A 23,088-nucleotide genomic window follows, 5' to 3' on the forward strand; every position below is an offset into this window, starting at 1 on the left:
AAATAAATAAAATGTATGCTTATAATATACAGCCATTACAACAATAAATGTGAACATGTTTATTTCTTTACAGTACTTCAGCCATATGAATGCTTTATGTTTATGCCATGATTTAATTTAATTTAATTTAAATTTAATTTAAGGGTAGGAAAGCAGAAAAACCACACTCTAGCAGACAGGAGGAAATATTTGGTCAGCTGACATATGTAACAAGAACGAAACGTGCCTTGTTTATACACCTATAGATTATTCACAGTATTTTTTTTATTGGAGAAAATCTATATAACCAATCAGGGAACTAGTTGCATTATTTCATTTCCTGACTGTAAATGAGGGCTTCTATTTTAGTAAACGGAAGTTATTACAAAGACAAGAGCTCCAAATCTTTTGCAGATCAGAGAGTGCAAAGAAGGCATCTCTAAAAGAAGAGCAAAGTGCAAACAGGTAGGAAATGTGATTAATTGTCCATCTCCGTTTGTGCTATCAACCGTTTTAAAATATCGACATACACAAATATACAGATTCTAAAGCAGCAAAATAAAATTGAATGCCACCACTGTTTAAAGCTTTTAACACTAATCAGTATTGTAATGTAAGTGATTTTTAACTTTCTGAACTAAATGCAATTTTTCAAAATCCCTGCAGTTTTTTATCAAATAACTAGAATGAAAGACTGACAACATAAAGACCATCTCTATAAGGGAGGACTGTTCCCACATTACTTACAATATCCTCAGTTAATTTAAATTCAGAGGCATTGAGAAATACAAAGAATTGCTGAAAAATTGAGGTTTTCCCTGTAGAATTAAATAAACCAAAGGATAAACCAAAGCAAACTCAGGATATATATATACGCCATATTTATGATCCAAAGACCTACTTTAGGCACACCTAAGGCACTGCACACACTCTGTGGGGTTTCTACTTTCTTATCGTTGGACAGATTTCCATGTAATGCTGCAATCCGCCTTTGAAAGTCAACTCAGCTCCAAACATTACCAGCCACATTTCATAGGCTACTTTTAAAAAAATACAAGCCTCGCACCCCCTGTTGCAATGTTATTTAGATCCAAACCCATGTTGTGTTATGTTGTATTATAACAGAATTGTTACTAAAAGTACTTATACCAGCCTAACTTTAAACTACTAAGCATTAATGTTGTGACCATTTTCACATTCTCTTTAAGGTTAGGTTTATAAATAAGCAAATTAAAATAAGCCGCTGGGAAAGAGGTTTTTTGATGGAGCTAATTATTCAGTTACAGCAGCTAAATGTTTTTACCACTAAACATAGCAAATGGGTCCAAATTCTGAGGTCCTCTGTGCCCAAAATACAATTCTAAATGTGCAGCCCTTTTGGGGTTTGTTTTTTTAAAGTCACGTGCCCGGTAGCCCTCGTAAACAAGATCTGCCTGATGAGAAATCCATTTTTTTGTTGTCGTTCAGTCAACCGGTGTGCCACAAACTACCCCATGTATCTCCGATCAAGTAGATCACTAAAAATGTTAAATTTGCCCAACAGCTGCCCTTTCCATACTTCTTCCTTACATTTTCTCGACTTCACGCACCAAAATGGTGACAAATGGACCAGCCAAGAATAAACCTTGGCTACAATTCTGTTGGTGAACCACAAACTTGGGTTTGGGTGATACTCAAAGCCAAACCTCAGCTTGGCTCAGTGTGGGATGGGAACAAAAGGAACCAAGGAAGAGCAAAGCAGATGGGAGCACTTTTCTGGGAGCCCACACATTCACACGGCCCAGTAAGCCATGGTTTGGCTTACTGTGCATTGCGAATCTGGCCAGACTGTGCTATATGATCTATCTAAAATTCCAGAGGTATGGTACACATACAAAGGTAAAGTACTGAGAGATAAGCAGCAGTAGTTCATGGCTGGCAAAGTCTTCTCTTACTAAAGTGAACAGGTTTAGCCATAGTTCAGTGGCAGAGTGCATGCTCTGGCTGCCAAATGCCTTCAACGTTCCAGCTTCAATTTCTGGCATCTCCAGGTAGGGCTGGGAGACACTTCTCTCTGAATCCCTAGAGAGCCATTGCCACTTGGTATAGATGCTACTGAGCATGATGCGCCAATGGTTTGACTCCCATGGATGGGGAACCTGTGGCTCTCTAGATTTTAATGGGTGACCAATGGTCAGGGATGATGGAAAGTGTAGTCCAACAATGCCTTGAAGGCCACAGTTTAGCCACTCCTTTGTTAAATTTAAGTTTTATACTGAAAAACAAGGATGTGGTCTCCTCCAACATGAAAGCAATGTTTCTGAGGTTGGAAGCCAGTGTTGCTTTCTAACTACATCTGGGCTAAGCAATCAGTTCTGAGCATGTACTTGTAACATGTTGTGGTAACAAATATATTCCAAATTTCATCTAAGCAAACTAGTTTTTTTTAAGTTGGGCATGTTCTTTCATTTCTAACACACTTAGTATTTAAGCCTTTCTTCCTATTCATATAAATAACTAGATGTCGAAATGTTATATCATTTCCCAGCTTGCTTTTATTCTCACAAATTTACAACACCATCATGAAAATTTTCATTCAGAAGTTCATCGGTGTTCAATAGGGCTTGTTTCAAGCTAAGCGCATAAAAGACTCCAACCCTAAATTACCAAAACCACTTCTATTGTTTAGTCTACACTAAGGCTCATAGGCTAAAGGGAACTAGAAAGCCTTAACACACAGCTGCAAACTTCAGTTTGCTTTCATTTCCAAGGTTCTATTGACCTAGGAAACCTAAATAATCCAGTGGACAATGGCAAGATAAATTGGTTATCATGTGTCCTAGTCTACACATGCCACCGATTACAGATGCACAAGAGGAACATGTGTTTGGGTCTTTAACCAAGGATTTTGGTGTATTGGGGTAAACTAGGTCTCTTGGTGATAGGTCTTAGAGATGAAATATTAGTCATGTAAGGGGGAAAGGGGCTGTGGATCAAGAGGTTCTCTGGACCTTGGGGAAAGCAATGCCCTTCCAGGCCCCTTGAGCCTTGCATGTTATGAGGCTTTTGGGGTGAAGACTTGGGGGAGGAACACGAGGCTGTGGATTCTCTTGGAACCCTGACTAAAATCAAGTACAAATTATAAAGATGGAGGTGGGAGGAGCAGAACCTGACTATATTCCTGAAGAACCAAGCACAGTTTTTCCATCTGGATCCCCTCTTACGGGTTTGGTCATATGAAAGAGGGATTTTCCTAGACTGAAGAATGGGAAGGGTATCTAAAGCAGTCATGAGTCTGTGGGGTGCAGTATTATGTTAGCATAAATTGGGTGATGGTCTCTAACCTTGATGGGTACTGATGTGTTTACCAGTTACTGGCATAATGCTTCATGCATGGTGCTTTTCCTAGGCAGGCTTCTAAAACCAATCAAGAAGTGTTCCGTAATGGTTTGATCGCTGTAGGAACCAGGCTGGGAGGAAGACACTTGCATATTCCGGAGGTCTCACACACTTCTCTGCATAACCAATGAGAGTCATTCTGGTTGCTAAAGAATGATTTTATCCTGGTTCTCTTAGCCAAAGCTAAGTTTAGTTTCTCAGACAAAAATTTAGATTTCTAAAGTCATGGTGCGGATGAACATTCAAAATGCTGGTGGGACCTCAGTAACAAATTTGGATCTAGAATCCATGTTAGATATGATGTGTTAACGCTAATTAGCTACTTTCCCTGCTTTCTGATCTAAGTTGAAGATCCCATCCAAACTCTACTAAACAATTAATAATAAGCTTCTTGACAGTAATATGTGGTCTCCATGTCAGCTACTCCTGGTGGCTTAAGCCAACGGCACTGCAACAGCCTCGTGTATGTGATGCTAAGCTAGCTGACTGGTGGTCTAAATTCCATTATAGCAGGTTTGTAAAATAATCAATTGCTCATTCACCTGTGATGAGTAAGAATCTCCTCCAGCATACTAGGCAGGAAGCTTAACAAAATGTCACCTTTTAAAGGGCAGCACAAGTTACTTTCATGGGTGGGGGGAGGGTAGGAACGTTAGTAAAAGCTGAGTAGGTTGGTAACTTGCAGACGTATTTGCAAGACTGCATTGCAGCTAGCTACTACAAAATATCTAGTGGTTAGGACTGCATTGCCATAACTAACTTTGTGGTAGCTAAAGGCTCCTTAAGAGACTAGCTTAACTCTCTGTCCTATGTGATGCTTTTGCATACAGCTGCTGTGCTTCATCTGGACTTTCTGGAACTACAGATTTCAATGCTAACAATGATCAGCTACTGCAGTAGTAGCAAAGACTGCAATCTTTGCAAGAAATGTGCAAGTGTCAAAACCAGTGGCACCCGCCACTTCTGCACATGAAAACACACACACAGCAGAGGCAGCTCAAAAGCACAGCTGCTCAGAAGACAAGCGAGACCAAAGGTTTTCTCATTAAGCCACAAAAACAGGGAGGGTGTGGGGAGCTGCAAAGCAACAGGCGCTGGCAACCCACCCAAGAGACTGAAAGAAAGTAAAAAGACTCTCTTTTACCATGTTCAGAACTTCCTCTTTTAAAATTATCTGCTGCAAAAGACTGCAGAGTTTTTCAGTCTACTTCCCTCTACTTTCACCACATCTTCTTATTTCAGATATGAGCATACTGGAGGAGGAGGGAGATATGGTTGTTCTTTGACATGAGTAACGATGCATAAATAGGTTGTTCAGACTCTGCCACTTATAGCAAATAAAATGAGTTTGCATTAACACATTGCGTATGAGAAAATCCACTGAATATTCAGGAAATATTTTTGTCTGTTGATAATTCTGCAATATTAGTAAATACCAAACAATTGCTCTTGCACAACAACCTACTCTTTATGGCAACAACAACACAGTCAATAATTTGTGAAATGCTCAGCATTTCTCTGTAACGAGGGTGCGGGATCATGGACTAATGATGAACCACCTGTTGGTGCCTGGAATTTCTGCAAATAATAATAATAATAATAACAATAATAATGCTAAACTAGGCCAGCCCTGGTCTGATTCAAGTCAATGCATTCTTAAGTTCTTAATCAAGAAAGAATGCTTAGACTCACCACAGGACTCACTATGTCAGAGCCAATACAGAACCATGAAAATGCATTCCTGCTTTGTAGATTCCAGCATGCACTGGGAGATTCTAGTAAGATTCAAGCAGAGTCTACAAAACTGAAGTTAGTCCACCCTTCCTCTAGTCCCCTTCCTCAGCAAAATTTATCAGCAGGGGGCCAGTCCACTGTCCCTCAGACCTTGTGGGAGGCCGGACTATATTTTTTTTGGGGGGGGGGGGGAATGAACAAATTCCTATGCCCCACAAATAACCCAGAGATGCATTTTAAATAAAAGCACACATTCTGCTCATGTAAAAACACCAGGCAGACCCCACAAATAACCCAGAGATGCATTTTAAATAAAAGGACACATTCTACTCATGTAAAAACATGCTGATTCTCGGACCATCCGCAGGCCAGATTTAGAAGGCAACTGGGCCGGCTCCGGCTCCCAGGCCTTAGTTTGCCTACCCATGCTCTACAATATAGTTATTATAAAGTTGCTTCTCTAAAAGCTTGTTTGTGTTTTTTTTTTCTAAACAATATTCATTGCCATGATTTGCACATCACTTTAAACCATAGTTTAAACTATGCTTTAAATGTGGACACACAGCTAATGCACATGGCTAAAACTGCAGATGCTTCACTCCTCTCCCACTCCTTCCAACCCTACAATTCTATGAAGAACTGCTTTGCTGTGGCTGATTTATCTGCCCCGCTCCACCCACCTGCCCATTTTGCATTAGCATCAGCATTTTACAGAACTTCAGGGGGTCATTTGCAACTTATAAAGATCTCATGGGTCTATAAACTAAGCTAGCACATCAGAGGTTATGTTCAGCCGAAGTTTAACATGCAGCATTTTAAGAGAAACCACTTTCTCCCCAGTGAAAAGCAAGCATGGGACTGCCCGGTTCCAAATGCATCTTTCCCACTGCAAACTGACCTGACTGATTGTGCAACTTAATTTATCATTGATCCGTTTTGTTTTTAGGTATCATGTTGTAAGTTTTGAATAACTACAATCAAAATCTAATTGCAATGTCTGGAAGCGATCATCCTGAAGAGTACAGAATTTCATCGCTTGTCTTCTACAGCTTTATTTTCACAATTGGCTTATTTGTTAACGTCACGGCTCTCTGGGTCTTCAGCTGTACCACCAAGAAGAGAACAACGATAACAATATACATGATGAACGTTGCGTTGCTTGACTTGCTTTTTATATTTTCCTTGCCTTTTCGGATGCTTTACTATGGCAAACGGTCTTGGATCTTTGGAGATGTCTTCTGCCAGGTTCTTAGTGCATTCACAATTTTTTACCCCAGCATCGCTCTATGGCTGCTAGCTTTTATAAGCGTGGATAGATATCTGGCTGTTGTGCAGCCCAAACATGCTAAGGCACTCAAGAACACAACCAAAGCTCTGATAGCCTGCATAGGCCTTTGGATAACGACTCTAGCGACATCTTCTCCACTGTTGTTCTTAGATTCTGATCCAGACAGAACGGCAAACTTCACCACTTGCATTAAGATGATGGATATTATCTACCTAAAGGAAGTCAATGTATTAAATTTTTCTCGGCTGATTCTTTTCTTCTTGATCCCTCTATTTATCATGATTGGTTGTTACCTAGTCATCATTCACAGTCTCGTTCGTGGAAGAACTTCCAAGCTGAAACCAAAGGCTAAAGAGAGGTCCATCAGAATTATTGTGACTCTGATTGTCCAAGTGCTTGTGTGTTTTGTGCCTTTTCACATCTGTTTTGCATTTCTGATGCTCCAGCATGGACCTGTGAGTTACAACCCATGGGGAGCGTTTACCACCTTTCTCATGAATCTCAGCACATGTCTAGATGTAATTTTGTACTATCTTGTTTCTAAACAATTTCAGGCCCGAGTGATCAGTGTCATGCTTTATCGTAATTATCTTCGAAGTGTACGAAGGAAAAGTATACGATCTGGAAGCATGAGGTCATTAAGTAATATCAACAGTGAGATGATATAAAAAAGTGTCAATAAAGACTTGAATAGTATTCAACAGAGCACAAGAAAGTATAGCAAAACTTTAAGAACAAATGGAAAATGTCAAAGAAGAAAGAAATAACTATCATTCCTCTCTCAAATGGTTTCCACTCTGAACAAAGAGGTTAGCCTATTTGGACATGCATTGAGACTCCTGCTTATTTAATAAATTCAATTTTATACCTGTTTCCTTATAATTTTATTATCTTTGCTGCTTGGGTGTAAAGATTATGTTACCTTTCTGGAATTACAAAATTTGAAACTTGGTTGAAAACTGTATTATTTCAGTGTTTATAGGATTGCCACACACATGCAAGAGGGGGGAGGCGTGGAAAGGGGGAAACTGTAGAATTCCTTATTTTGAAATAAAAGCCTGTAGAATTCCGTATTTCGAAATCAAGTTTTCACCTGCAATAAACATTTAAGTAATAACAACTGATACTGCCTAATCTGTTATTTGCGCCTGCCAAAATAAGAGCAAGCTGCAAAGACTTCCACACAAGCAAACAAGCATGGAAGCCAGCACTGTGCCCCTGGCTGTAACGAAGTTTGTAATGGTAAAGGGACCCCTGCACTTTGACATGCTTTCGAACTGCTAGGTTGGCAGGAGCTGGGACTGAATAACGGGAGCTCACCCCGTCGTGGGGATTCGAACCACCGACCTTCTGATTTGCAAGGCCTAGGCTCTGTGGTTTAGACCACAGTGCCACCAGCATCCCAGTTTTCGCTGCTACTACTCCCCAAAACGTGTCAGTGCTCTCTTTGAACCTACTGCATTTTATAGCTCATTGGCATTTTATTTTTTTACAAGGGTTCTGCTGTTTTACATTCCTGATGCAGCAACAACCCTCCCACCCCCCAAGTTGTGGCCTTCTGAGAATTAGAAATAGAAAATTCAGTATACTGTACAGTCAAACCTCGGAACTCGAATGGCTCTGTTCTTGAACGTTTTGCTCCTGAACGCCAAAACCCGGAAGTGCTCCGGTTTTCAAATGTTCCTCAGAAGTCGAACGGCTTCTGAGGCATATTTTTCATTTCTCCCCCCACTGACTTTGCAGCCAGCCCAGTGATTCTCGGTTTTTGAACATTTTGGAAGCTGAACAATCTTCCAGAATGGATTACGTTTGAAAACCGAGGTTCCACTGTACTTAATGTGTGTAGTTTATACTCCCAGCTGTTTTTGAATTGAATAAAAGTACAGTGGTACCTCAGGTTAAGAACTTAATTCGTTCTGTAGGTCTGTTCTTAACCTGAAACTGTTCTTAACCTGAGGTACCACTTTAGCTAATGGGGCCTCCCACTGCTGCCGCACCACCGGAGCACGATTTCTGTTCTCATCCTGAAGCAAAGTTCTTAACCCGAGGTACTATTTCTGGGTTAGCGGATTCTGTAACCTGAAGCGTCTGTAACCTGAAGCATCTGTAACCCGAGGTACCACTGTACTTACAAACTTACACAAATAAGGCACATGCTATCAATTTTATGTGTCTAAAGTCACACACACATACACACAAATAAAGAAAGACAGCTTTTCAGAAACTTTGAATGGACTTTTTGATGGAATTTGATTTCCATTTCAAAAGTGGCCATGTTCATGAAAACAATTCCTCTTTTTCATATATGTTAGCAGCCATTATCCATCACCTGCTGCCACCTAGGCTTCCTTCTCTCTTTTCCCCCCCAACTCAAAATAATTTATTCAATAACCCCAATTTAATCAGTGCAGGATCCCAGCCAATTGGGTGCTGTATAATAAAAGTTATGGCAACAAAGTGACATATAGCCAACAAAATTTGGCTATGCGAGGGTATCACTGAGGGCAAACGAAGCATTCCCATTGCTTCACTCTCAATAGCAAGATGAAAACAAACACCCCCCCCCCAGTGCCCAGATGACCAAGCTAACACTTCTTATCTTACAATACAAGGTTTCCCCCTCAAAACAATTTCAGTTGTAAGTAGCAAAATTTATTGCTCATTGGCCAATCAGGCCTCATGTGTACATACATACTAGTATATATAGCTCATGATCAAGAAAGGAACATCAGAAGAAGTATCTGCGATGGTGGGCTAGTTATAAACTTTCCCTCACAACATATTAATACATATAATCTTAACACGTTTCAGTTTTGTGTCGGTATGCATGATCACTTAGTAGAGTGTGGATCAGGATGCTGAGAAGTAACGAATAAAGTAACGAATAAAAGAAATGCATTTCCTAATAAGACTTAAAACTGTACTAACTACATCCCTTGAAACCATATTTAAGGTACCCAGAGTTCAGCAAACCCCTTAACAAGCTGCGGTACTTACAATCCCGACGGCAAACTATTGATGGTGAGGCCAAAAGAATATTCAACAGCTTCTACAAGGAGAAGATCAAACAATACTGACAGCATCCAGGAGCCCAGCAAAAATGACTGAAAAAGAGGAACACAAATGCTCAGAATCACAAACTTAATACATCTTCCCACAGGCTTGAGGTGCACACCGTCTTTAAAAGACTTTTCTAAGGTCTAAAGATGATTTTTAGTTTTCTGGATTTTAGACAGAAGAGAAGAAAGTGGCGAAAGAGATCATAATCCAGAGAGCAAATACCTCAGCTCCCAACTTTGGTCTACCAAAACGCAGTGATACAATTCCCAGCACCCTTAACACATTTTGCACTAAGTGTGCCGACAGGGAGGAAGATACAAAGCCTGAAGATGTAAAAACGTGAGAGGAAACAGAACTGGAACTTACCGAAAATTTTCTGCTGCCATATCTTCTTTCAAATATCCTGAAGTTGTAGATGAGCAAGCTGCTACAGAATGTGTCTTTGAGATCAAGACATACTGTTCTCCCACATACAAGTCTCCAAACCTGAAAGTAGCAGAAAACACATGAATATGTCCCAAATGTCAATTGCTCTTTTGGTAAGATAATTTAAAAGAACAGGTTGCTTATATGAACACGTTTTCAACTTTCGTCTTATAAACTGCATGTCAACTCAAGGCACACTAGATACAATTCCACTGCACGTACCTAACGTAGCTTGCTCTGTACTTTGAGAACCAATGGTCCATAGCACTATAAAGCCATAATACGTACAAGGCCATAAAATGTTAATAGAGAGCAAAAGAAAACCTTCTAGCAAGGACACTGCTATTGTTGGAACAAGTTATTATCCTGGATCCCCCTTTAAAGACAAACCACAAAAGGAAATAAATGACTGTGTCCGCACTCTGTACCCACAGGGGTTTGCTACAGATATTTCTATCCATAGAACACTGGTCCTGAAAGATCTTCATTGGCTCCTAGTACGTTTTTGAGCACAATTCAAAGTTTTGGTGCTGACCTTTAAAGCCCTAAACGGCCTCGGTCCTGTATACCTGAAGGAGCGTCTTCACCCCCATCATCCAGTCTGGACACTGAGGTCCAGCTCCGAGGGCCTTCTGGCGGTTCCCTCATTGCGAGAAGTGAGGTTACAGGGAACCAGACAAAGGGCCTTCTTGGTAGTGGCGCCCGCCCTGTGGAACGCCCTCCCACGAGATGTGAAGGAAATAAGCAGCTATCTTCTCTTTAAAAGACATCTGAAGGCAGCCCTGTTTAGGGATGTTTTTAATGTTTGACGCTGTATTGTTTTTAATATTCGGTTGGAAGCCGCCCAGAGTGGCTGGGGAAACCCAGCCAGATGGGCGGGGTATAAATAAAGAATTATTATTATTATTATTATTATTATTATTATTATTATTATTATTATTATTACATCATCATCAACTCTCTTTTTTGTTCCAACAAGATTAAACATCATATACCCATTTCAGATTACGGTCCACATGACACGGTACAGCTGCAAGGCTGTGTCTTGTGGTTCTGTAGGGGGTGGGGATTAGCATCTTATTTAAAGAGCAAAAATGTCATACTGGTAGAGAAACACTTCCCTCCACCTGCCTGGTGTTCATCTCTCTGCATTCTTCCCCCAAACATTACTTTCCTTTCTCCAGACTCAGATACTAGGATGCATACCGACAGTGGCCTGGTTAGCATATCATGGAAAGTCAAGCACTGGCTTACTGGGAGCATCCAAATGTAGCTCAACCGAAATGTAGCTAAGAAGGAGAGAGCTTAACCATAATCTTGTGTTCAGATGGCACATTAAGACAAACCTTTGTTTAGCTGTCCTGCCATAAGGAGAGGAGAAAAGTGGCTGTAATTCCTCTCTGGAAGCCAGCATTTTCATCCTAAATTATGGTTTGGACGGTAGAAGACTGTGCATGCCCACATGTACCAAGAGGATTTTCTGGGCTGAATATGCTGTAGATTGCATCCTTCATTCACCCCATTCATTTTAAAAAGGGCAATTTCCATCAAATTTGTATGCATTGTGTGCCATGTGCAATTATGTATCCTCTTTCAAAGGAGAGCTCCAAAACAAATCAGGCTCACACACAAGCAAGAAGATGCCCGGCAGGCAGAAGTCAACAGGTGAATTTTCCTATAAATTATTTCTATAGTAGGAAACCCCTCACCTGTTGAATTTCTGCTCGCCACACAGCTGTTAAAAGTACAAGAATCCTCTTTTACTTAATGACAATCCAAAACCATGCAAAGAATTCAAGTTTCAAGAGCTGTAAACCAATCGTCTTAATACAGTGGTACCTCGGGTTACATACACTTCAGGTTACATACGCTTCAGGTTACAGACTCCGCTAACCCAGAAATAGTGCTTCAGGTTAAGAACTTTTCTTCAGGATGAGAATAGAAATCGTGCTCCGGCAGCACGGCAGCAGCAGGAGGCCCCATTAGCTAAAGTGGTACCTCAGGTTAAGAACAGTTTCAGGTTAAGTACGGCCCTCCGGAACGAATTAAGTACTTAACCCGAGGTACCACTGTATAGGTCTTTTGTCAAATTGATTTAGACTGGCAATAATACATTGAGTGCAAAATCAGGCATGGCATTTCAAATTTAGGGTGTGTGTCAAAAGATATTTTAGATTTATAGCGATCAGGGTTCAGATACTCATGACTGGAGTAATTTTTTTTTTAAAAAGTAAGCAGTGTATTCCAATAATATTTATTGTGGTTACTCAGTCGTTGATCATACCTCCCAATAATAGCAATGCTATCAGCACAGAACAAACAGCATCATTTCCTCTCCCTCTCTTTCTCTTTGAGCAAAAAGGATCTGAGATATTGACATTCAAGTGTTCCAGCAGCAACAATCCGCCCCCAATAACTCTCTCTTTTCCCCTCACGGGTGAGAAAGCAATTAATCACCTCCCACATTGCTGCTGCGGTCAACAGCCCCCATAACTGCGTTTTCATAAAAATATGCATGAGAAGCAGAGATATGCATACATACATGATCAGTATGTATGCACCCACCCAAGTACCGGTAAGTCAGAGCAACTGGAGTTCTCAGCAGCTGGGCTCTAGCACTTTACCTCCTGCATCACCACAACTGAGTTTTTGTAGCAAGCCCGGTAGACTGTGTCAGTGTTTTGAGGCTGCACTCACTTTGCCTTGATACTAGCCAGTATCCCTACAGGAGGCCAAAAGCATCCTCTGGAATGCATGCATGGGGATTCCCTCCACCCCAGTGACACAATCCCCCAGCAACAAAGGTATTGCTCCATCTCTAATTTAATATGACCTTTGGACCTTTAAACTGAGACTTACAGGACTGGATTGACATCACTGAAGGAAGAACAATTATGCGAGAATGCACTTAACTCATGGATGAATGAAATGCGCAGAGCAAAAAGGCTTTCCCCCAGTGTGGGTCCTCTGTTGCAGCTGCTGCTAACTTCCTACATTTGACATGAGAGACTTGCTTTCCTATTAGTTATGTTTCCCAAGTGTTGTGTGTTAAGATTCCATTTGGCTTAGAATCCATATACAGTGGTGCCTCGCAAGACGAAATTAATTCGTTCCGCAAGTTTTTTCTTCTTGCGAGTTTTTCGTCTTGCAATGCACGGTTTCCCATAGGAATGCATTGAAAATCAATTAATGCGTTCCTAGGGAAACCGACTTCAGACCAGGTCCGGGGACAATCTGTCCCCCGACCTCTTCTGAAGGCTGGGGGGGGGGGGAAGTCTTTGCTCCCCCCCCCCCACGGCAGCATTTTAAAATTGCCCCGGACAGCGGAGGACTTCTCCGCTGTCCGGGGCGATTTAAAAGCCCCTGGGAAGGCAGGCAGGGGGGACAAAGACTTTTGCCCCACGCCAGCCTTCAGAAGAGATCCTGGACCTCTTCTGAAGGCTGGCGGGGGGCGAAAATCTTTGTCCCCCCTGGCTGCCTTCCCGGGAGAGCGGAGAAACACAGCGCGCTTCTCCGCTCTCCCGGGAGGGCTTTTAAAGGCAGGCAGGCAGGGGGGACAAAGACTTTTGCCCCACGCCAGCCTTCAGAAGAGGTCCTGGACCTCTTCTGAAGGCTGGCGGGGGGCAAAAATCTTTGTCCCCCCTGGCTGCCTTCCCGGGAGAGCGGAGAAACGCAGCGCGCTTCTCCGCTCTCCCGGGAGGGCTTTTAAAGGCAGGCAGGCAGGGGGGACAAAGACTTTTGCCCCACGCCAGCCTTCAGAAGAGGTCCTGGACCTCTTCTGAAGGCTGGCGGGGAGCGAAAATCTTTGTCCCCCCTGGCTGCCTTCCCGGGAGAGCGGAGAAACGCAGCGCGCTTCTCCACTCTCCCGGGAAGGCTTTTAAAGGCAGGCAGGCAGGGGGGACAAAGATTTTCGCCCCCTGCCAGCCTTCAGAAGAGGTCCAGGACCTCTTCTGAAGGCTGGCGGGGGGCGAAAATCTTTGTCCCCCCCTGTCTGCCTTCCCAGGGGCTTTTAAATCGCCCCGGACAGCGGAGAAGTCCTCCGCTGTCCGGGGCGATTTTCAAACGCTGCCGTCCCGGGGGAGCAAAGTCTTTCGCCCCTCACCCGCCTTCAGAAGAGGTCCTGGACCTCTTCTGAAGGCGGGCGAGGGGCGAAAGTCTATGCTCCCCCCCGCCTGCCTTCAAAAGCCGTCGGGAGAGCGGAGAAGCGCTGCGTTCTCCGCTCTCCCGGGAAGGCAGGCAGGCGGGAGCAAAGTCTTTCGCCCCCCGCCCGCCTTCAGAAGAGGTCCAGGACCTCTTCTGAAGGCGGGCGAGGGGCGAAAGACTTTGCTCCCCCGGGACGGCAGCGTTTTAAAATCGCCCCGGACAGCGGAGAAGTCCCCCGCTGTCTCGGGTTTTTTAAAAACCTCTCCGCCCCCCTGCCAGGCTTCGGAGCAGCCTTCCGAAGCCTGGCGGCGGGAGGAGGTCCGAGGACAGTGGGGAAGACGCACTTCCCCGCTGTCCCGGAGATTTCCCTATGGGCTGTCGTCTTGCGAAGCAAGCCCATAGGGAAATTCGTTTTGCGAAGCGCCTCCAAAACGGAAAACCCTTTCGTCTAGCGGGTTTTCCGTCTTGCGAGGCATTCGTCTTGCGGGGTACCACTGTATATATTAAGATCCAGGTTGCAGAATTTCTGACCTTTAAAGTTATACATATTGCATTCTTACAAATGACTTCTTGCTTACCTGAAATTCCTCTTTTACTGCTTGCAGATTGTATGTGAAGAACTTCTGATAATGTTGAAAGAGCAGAGCCAACAGAAGTGAGAGAGTGCTCGGTATTATTAAGAGGCCTTTTGACAAAGGTGCTTTATCTTTAAAAGAAAACAAAAATAGAAAATAAAATGTTCCAGTTACAATAATATTTCTGAAAACAGATTAAAGAACAAGAATGCTTCCCAACCCAAATTAAATGATATTAATTCCCATTACTTATAAAACTGATTTATGAATTCAAATGAAACAGAATCACCTTATTTCATCAAAGTTCGGTCCAAGACCGTAATACTCATCTTCAATCTTTTCCCCACTTTGAGTCTGTAGGAATGTGACTCTCTTATGAAAACTTACGTGAAGAAACCAACTAAACAGAAACATACACAGTAATTTTATTTTATTGATTTCTTAGAATTACAGAATCATAGAACTGTAGAGTTGGAAGGGGTCCCAAGGGTCATTTAGTCCAACCCCCTGCAATGCAGGAATCTCACTGACTGAGAGCCAGTGTGGTGTAGTGGTTAAGAGCGGTGGACTCGTAATCTGGTGAACCGGGTTCGATTCCCTGCTCCTCCACATGCAGCTGCTGGGTGACTTTGGGCTAGTCACACTTCTTTGAAGTCTCTCAGCCCCACTCACCTCACAGAGTGTTTGTTGTGGGGGAGGAAGGGAAAGGAGAATGTTAGCCGCTTTGAGACTCCTTAAAGGGAGTGAAAGGCGGGATACCAAATCCAAACTCTTCTTCTTCTTCTTCTTCTTCTTCTTCTTCTTCTTCTTCTTCTTCAACTAAAGCATCCATGACAGAGACCCAACCTCTGCTTAAAAACTCCCAATGAAGGAGAGTCCACCACCTCCCAAGGAAGTCCGTTCCACTGTCTAACAGCTCTTACTTATTTCATGAGCATGCTATTCTTTATTCATATTATAGCATTTGTACAGGCTCTTCGGCCAAAAGGACTACCAGAGCAGCTTAAAGGTAAAGGGACCCCTGACCAGTTGTGACCGACACTGGGGTTGCAGCACTCATCTCGCTTTATTGGCCGAGGAAGCTGGCGTACAGCTTCTGGGTCACGTGGCCAGCATGAGTAAGCCCCTTCTGGAAAACCAGAGCAGCGCATGGAAACGCAGTTTACTTTCCCGCCGGAGCGGTACCTATTTATCTACTTGCACTTTGACGTGCTTTCGAACTGCTAGGTTGGCAGGAGCAGGGACCAAACAACGGGAGCTCATCCCGTCGCGGGGATTAGAACCGCCGACCTTCTGATCAGCAAGTCCTAAACTCTGTGGTTTAACCCACAGCGCCACCGGCGTCCCTACAAGAGCAGCTTACATACAATAAAGCATAGCAGATGGTTGTTGGTTCGAGCCCATCCAGGGCAGCATTGCAGGGAGTTGGACTAGATGACCCAACTCTACAATTCTGTGATTCTAATTAAAACAAGCCCTGTCTGCAGGCTTACAATCACATCAGGGAAGAGGGACTGGGAGAAGGGGAAAAGCAAATGCAGGCACCAATTCCTTAATTCTTTTGACCAGCTAGAACAGAGACGGTTCAGGAACAGGAGGTGCCTGATGGGGCTTGTCTTCAGCAGAGCTGATGGAATAAGCCTTGTTTCTCACGTGTTCCCGAGGCAGTCAACTGTTGAATCAGATGGTGGGTGAGGGAGAGGAGACCCAAGGGAGCTCTAGCACGTTATGCTATGCGTGCTTATACTACTTTTTGAAGATTTTACCAATAGGCTCTTACTTCACTCTGTATACTTTATGTGTTGAAACATATCCCAAGATCTGTTAGCTGTGGGGCAGGAAATATGAAGTAGCAGGCTGCCACCACCGAGTGTGTTAATGCACACTCATTTACCTACATGTGCATTAGATCCAGGGTTGCCAATGTGGTACCCGTGGGAACAGCAGTGTGCTTCCTTGAGGACTTCCCCTGGTGCCCAAGAGCCTCTGAGCACCCTCGCTTCTTGCTCGTTGCCCCCTTTGTGATCAGATAGAGAGAGTGCTTACCTCCACTCCCTCCCCCCCCCCAAAAATATGTACAGCTGATGGAAGAAGTTGGAAGAGCAATGCTCTTTCCTACTTCTTCTTTCATTTCTAGGTGCTTTCCAAGGCTCCGAACAACTAAAGAGAAAGTGACTGAAAGGGTAGGAGGGAAAGGGAAATGATATGGGAGATGGGAGCAGAGAAATGGTGCACCTGGGGGAGAAAATGTTGGGCCACAGGAGTCGGGGGGAATGGGGTGCCAGAGAAGATGTGCATGTGCACACACACACACAAAAAAATACAGTAAACTGGACCCTTTTAAAATTGCAGAGTTTTCTCTCATCCTGCCCCCTCACCACTATCACATCACAGACTACACCTGTCTTCACTGACCAAAGACATAAAAATCACAGCTCTGGTGCATTCCAACAATAAAGGTAAAGGTACCCCTGCCCGTACGGACCAGTCTTGACAGACTCTAGGGTTGTGCGCTCATCTCACTCTATAGGCCGGGAGCCAGCGCTGTCCGCAGACACTTCCGGGTCACGTGGCCAGCGTGACGAAGCGGCTCTGGCGAGCCAGAGCCGCACACGGAAACGCCGTTTACCTTCCCGCCAGTAAGCGGTCCCTATTTATCTACTTGCACCTGAGGGTGCTTTCGAACTGCTAGGTTGGCAGGCGCTGGGACCGAGCAACGGGAGCGCACCCCGCCGCGGGGATTCGAACTGCCAACCATTCGATCGACAAGTCCTAGGCACTGAGGCTTTTACCCACAACGCCACCCGCGTCCCTAGTTCCAACAATACCATGGCACAAAAGCATACACCCAAGACACAGATCCTTATGCAGCCTCATAATTTTATTTTATAAGGTATTCCCTCAAAACCACCACCAAATCATAGGTCATCTCCATGTCCATAGATGCATTCTGTGATTTGTTAGCAGCTTGTTGTAATCCAATGTAAAAATTGTGACTATGACCTGGATTAATGTGTTTGTGGTGCTGGTGTGCCAGATCTGTTATTTTGATTGAGAGGACTACGAATATAAGCTTTAATTTGATTGAGTTTATCTTTGTTTTTAATGGTGGTTTTATGTATGTTTGTTTTTAATTTGCTTGTGGATTGGGGTGGATGGGGTGCTGGGGGGGATAGTACCTCTGGTGGGGGACACACTGTGCTCCTTCTGGGGTCGTTTGTCCAACTTTGGTCCCTACCCTGCACTCAGCTCTCACCAGTGGCTGCTAGAAGTTGTCAGCATGCGACAGCAGCCACAGCCTGGAAAACAGTTTCAACTGACTAGATAAACCAGGCGAAGGTTGCCGATGGGTCTCAAACCCTCAGTGAGTTAGGGACTTCCCCTGCATGTGAAGACAGACTCTGGCACATTGAGCGGACAAGACCAATATTGGGTCCAATGGTCCAGAAGACAGCTTCTAAACATGAAGAAGAAGAGTTTGGATTTGATATCCCGCTATATCACTACCCAAAGGAGTCTCAGAGCAGCTAAGAATCTCCTTTCCCTTCCTCCCCCACAACAAACACTCTGTGAGATGAGTGGGGCTGAGAGACTTCAGAGAAGTGTCACCCAGCAGCTGCATGTGGAGGAGCAGGGACGCGAACCCGGTTCACCAGATTACGAGTCTGCCACTCTTAACCACTACACCACACTGGCTCTACCACACACATGCTGTAGAGAGAAGCGAGGGGCAGGTGGGGCTTGTCAACCTGAGAAGGTAGCCCATCTAGCAGAAGGAAAACTCTGATGTTAAACCTTCGCTGCCTTGCAGGATATCTTCGGGAGAAGAAAAGGCTAAAGAGTAAACCCTACACAAATGCAGAGTGGATTCCATAAGGTGGTTGGACAGCGCCTTGTAAGTTCCTTCTGGCAACTCCTGTAAGCAAGCTGCTGCCAAACATATCTCTCTGCTTTCTTTTGGGCCATATCAGCAAGGCCACGAGGAGACTCGTGTTATCTGGGCAGCACAGGACCTCCATACACATTGCTCAGGCTTGTGCCCCAAGATCTCATTACACAGACTCAGACCCTGCAGTATACAGTATATAGATGCAAACCTTTCACCCGTACTTGGTCATCTGTGTTTATTTTAGACATCTAAAACTTTAGCATACAGGAAGTGAGTATTTGGCTATTTTTATTTTTATCACAAGGTAGAGTAGCCACAGCTGTAACCAACACCTAAACGTGACAGTTACCCACAGTGGAAAGTACAGCTGTCTGTTCAATCATCAGATGTCTTTGCAAGCAAAATGTCGTCAGGAAAATGTTTTAAAATAAGAATGCATGTCAGTTTTAAAGGTATAATAAAGTCGTGTGGCTCTATGAAATTGTTCAGTAGATCAGTATAAAACCTTTACTTATCAGCAGCAAAAATACTGCTACTAAAATAGTGCCTGTTCACATTACCTGGATTTTAAAAATATTCAAATTGCCTAATAAGTTTATAAAATCCTGAACTCATTTATAGCAACAATGATTTGGCATTAGGAATCCACAACTCAAGGAAGGCAAGCATTCAAGTCTTCATAAAAAGGACCTTCCTAAGAATACTAGGGGTCAATGAGGATTTTTTGACAGCATAAATTGTCAGCTCATTCTCCCTTCACTACCAAAAATATTTTTGGGAAAGGGAGAAATTAGCCCTCAAAGCCCAAAAAATCACATTATAATCACATTATAAGCATCAGGCAGGAGGCATGGTTGGCCATGAAACTAACTGGAGACCTAATTTAGTGTCTCCTATACACTCAGAGCATTTTTAAAGCCAAATGACTGTAAAATTTACTTTAATAAAGCATCAGGTAGACACTCCCTCCCCCCCCCCCGAAGGCACTGGTTTTGGTCACTCAATATATTTTAGTTACAAGTCCCATCAGCCCCAGCCAGCATTACCAGTCAAGGATGATAGGTATTGTAGTCCAACAACATCTGGCTAACCTTGATTTAAGGCATCTGTCTTTTTCAATTCCTTCAGAAAAATTGGTTAAATCAAGAGATACTGCAAGTACTGTGACACATATGATACACTTTTTAAAAAAAAGTTCAAAGATTGGTCTTGCCTGCCATCTATCTGTTACTGGATATATTTATTTTAAAGTCTGAAGTTTTCTGCATGCTGAACAAAATGCAGGAATTAAAACAAAGGCTGTAATCTTGAAAACACCTGTATGCACTGCCCTATTCACCTACTATTTAACTCACTGCATTCCTATGCTAGGTGGGGAAGAGGGGGCTTGCCTCTTTCAATAGCCCTCTTTCTATGTTGGGTACAGAAGAGAAACAAGAGAACTCCACCTATACTAGACTGAAAGAGTTCAGCACTCCACGCTTCACTAGAATGAAAAGGATTAAAGGGGAGAATCCTAATTTGAACAAATAGCAAGTATTTTACATCTACTTTCTAATCAGAATCTTCTTTTAAAAAACAACAAACAATATTGATTATATGGCACTCTTTCCAAATTATCTAAACAAGGGGTGGGGAAACTGTGGCCCTCCACATAATATTGCAATGCAACTCAACATAATATTGCACAGCTATTGGCCAAGCTGGCTCAACATAATATTGCATGACTATTGGCCAAGTTGGCTTGGGGTTATGGGAGCTAGAATCCAACAATATCACGAAACCCATAGCTCCCCACCCGATTTAAACTCAAGGGTTCAGAGACTGGACAGTAACTGCTCTGCAACAATACTTGGTCTTGCTCTAACTAGTTGATGCAGTCTCGGCCACAGGTGCTATTTAAAGTGCATTATCTGTGTATCCTACTGGTAAAGGGGTGGAATTTGAACTCATGCAACAGGAGGCAAAGGAGAATGTTAAGGGAAAGTTCGTGTTAAGGTTTAATGCTCTTCCCACATTCTTACAAGCCATCCGGGTCACCAGGTAAAACATCCAATTTAACTATATTAAGTTGGCCAACACAGCTCATTCTTACATAGTCCAGACTCCAGTTGTGCCATAACCGCAACGGAAGAACAAAAGTGTGTAACTCAACTAGCTGAGTGCAGCTAGAAACAGCCGTCCTGGATAAGACCAAAGCTCCTTTTAATCCAGCATGCTGTTTTTGACAGCAGCTCGCCAGATGAGAAGTCCACAGACAGGACATGAAGGCAACAGCCATTTCTTACTGTTGTTCCTCAGAAGATGATATCCAGGGGCACATTGCTGTAGTACTGTATACACTTATCATGACCAGCAGCTATTGACAGCATTATCCAATCTCACTTTAAAGGCATCTAAATTGTTGGCCATCATGTCTTGTTGAAGTGAATTCTACGGTTTCACTCTGCGCTGTCGTTTGCATGCAGTCAGATATATAAAACACACAGGTTTTCAACGTATTATTAACATGAACACATGGTGGGAAACAATTTCCCTGCTAAGGCCATTGTGAATCAAGGGTGAGGAGGGAGTGCACTGTGATGGTTATATTATTGCAACACAATCCTAACCCTGTCTATTCAGAAGTAAAGTGCTAGAGGTTTCAGGATTGCAGCTTTAGGTGCAGGAAGGTTCAGGTTCAATTCCCTGAATGATGACACTGACTGAATGACTTAAGGCCAATCGCTGTTCCCCAGCCTAAACTATTGCACAGAACTGCTCTTGAAGGTATGATGGAAGAAACCATGAGCGTTGCCTTGGAGGAAATGTGGAATAACGCACTTTTTAACCCCTGGCTTTTAACACTTGAAGTGTATGTTTTTAGGACCCACCTCGTATTTATTTTTATAGCTATTGTAAGTTATTAATTGTTATTAATGCTGTAACCTGCCCTGGGACCTTATGTTGAAAGGTGGGCAATCAATCAATCAATCAATCAATCAATCACATGTGTTGCTGCCACCCTGTGCACACTTATTTGGAAGTATGTCTCTCTGAACTTTGCTTAATTGGGGAATCTATGGCCTTTTAAACTGTGGGGAGTTACTGTTTTCGTTTGTTACTATGTCATGTATTTTTGTGTTTTGTTTTGTGTGTTTTTTGATATTGTAAATCTCCCTGCGTTTCTTGAATGAAGACCAGTATAGCCATTTAATAAACAAAATAAATAATAGTAATATGCTCATTACAGAGGGTTAAGCCCATTGCAGCAAAAATCAAAGAGTTGCATCTTTCAATGACAAGATCTTTCTTTTAGAACTTTGAGATGACATGTGAAGGCAGCCCTGTATCGGGAAGTTTTTTTATGTTTGACGGTGTTATATGTGTTGGAAGCCGCCAAGAGTGGCTGGGGCAATCCAGCCCAATGGGCAAGGTATAAATAATAAAAGTACGGTATATCATCATCACTTTTTTCCCCAGTGGATACTCAAGGGTATGCAGTACTTTTTGTTGTTGTTAAAAAGTGTGACACTTCTTTGGTTAAAAATTGTGACATTTACTGTAACAACTTCATGGTGAGTACAGGCCCCTCTCTTTCTTTGGTTAAAAATTGTGACACTATAACAACTTCATGGTAAGTAACTGCACCTATTTTTCTAGAAAAAAGTTGTTGTTGTTGTTGTTCTATTATTATTATTATTTCTGCAATGCGAACTTCCTGGGGCTCTAGATAACCCACTAAAGGCGGACTCGCGATCCGGCTAACGCGCGTTCCGAGCGGGCGCCGTGCACACGCGCAAAAAGTGCGACACGGGGTGGGGGGGGAGCGATCCTTTCTTGTTAACGAAGCGTCGGGCCGGGCCTGCGCGGCCCTTGGAAACGTCCCCCCGCCGGGTGGCGGCCAGAGGGTTTCGGGGTTGGGGAGGGCCGAGGAGAGCGGAAGAGGGAGGAGACTCCGCGCGGGCGCCCGGAGAGAGGAGCCGGGGAAGGGGAAAGGGAGAGCCGGGTTCCGGAGGGCGGCCGCCTGCCTTGACCCTTCCCTCCGTCCCCCAACCAAGGGCAGCGCTACTTACACAGCCCGCTGGAGCCGGTGCTGGTGAACATGGTCCCGGGCCGCAGGCCTCGCCGCCGCCGCTCGCTCGCTCCCCGCCGCCGCGACGCCTTCGCTGGCCCGCTGCTCCCTCAGGAGGCCGAGGAGCCTCCAGCGGCGGCCGGGCCCGGAGCCTGAGGAGAGCTAAGGCGGCCGGGATGGGTCAGAGGCGGCCGGGAAAGGCGCCCCCCCCATGGCAGCGCCCCCTGCCGGAGCCGCGGCGGTATCCCGGCAGCAGAAAGCGGCCCCGGCCCGAGGGGAAGCGCCCTGGCCTGAGGCGCGACGGGCAGGCGGCCTCTCGGCTACAAAATGCCCCCTCCCCACCACACACATTGTTTTTTGGGGGGCTTTTCTACGCTACCCCGGGCCTAGTTCGGTAAATGTCCCACAGAGTTTCGGGGGGGGTAGGCGACGCTGTGGTTTGCTCAGGGGTGGGGGTGGGATTATAATCCCAACCCAAAACTGGGATGTTTGCACGGTCATTTTGGACTCTGGACACGCGTTAGGTGTCGAAGGATATGGCCACGCTTCACCTCAGAAGAAG

The 23,088-nt window shown here is 44.1% G+C and overlaps 2 protein-coding genes across 2 annotated transcripts in view; one reads left to right on the plus strand and one right to left on the minus strand.

Moving 5' to 3' along the window:
* UBAC2 (UBA domain containing 2) overlaps positions 1–22,694 on the minus strand; it is a 75,149-nt gene extending 52,455 nt beyond the window's left edge. The window contains exons 1-4 of the mRNA XM_028728263.2: positions 22,528–22,694; positions 14,587–14,714; positions 9,806–9,925; positions 9,377–9,483 (exon numbers count right to left, since the gene is read on the minus strand). Of these exons, the coding sequence (XP_028584096.2) occupies positions 9,377–9,483; positions 9,806–9,925; positions 14,587–14,714; positions 22,528–22,558 (386 nt within the window). The 5' untranslated portion in view covers positions 22,559–22,694. The remainder of the gene's footprint in view (positions 1–9,376; positions 9,484–9,805; positions 9,926–14,586; positions 14,715–22,527) is intronic.
* Positions 339–7,047, plus strand: GPR18 (G protein-coupled receptor 18). Its single transcript, XM_028728264.2, has 2 exons — positions 339–444; positions 6,038–7,047. The coding sequence occupies exon 2, from the start codon at positions 6,085–6,087 to the stop codon at positions 7,045–7,047; it is 963 nt and encodes a 320-aa protein (XP_028584097.2). The 5' UTR covers positions 339–444; positions 6,038–6,084.
* Positions 22,695–23,088: the final 394 nt, after the last annotated feature.

The sequence above is a fragment of the Podarcis muralis genome, chromosome 4 (genome assembly GCF_964188315.1).
Source record: "Podarcis muralis chromosome 4, rPodMur119.hap1.1, whole genome shotgun sequence".
Lineage (NCBI taxonomy): Eukaryota > Metazoa > Chordata > Lepidosauria > Squamata > Lacertidae > Podarcis > Podarcis muralis.

Coding starts and splice junctions, on each gene's coding strand:
- GPR18 (XM_028728264.2), top strand. CDS start 6,085: ATGTCTGGAAGCGATCATCCTGAAGAGTACAGAATTTCATCGCTTGTC.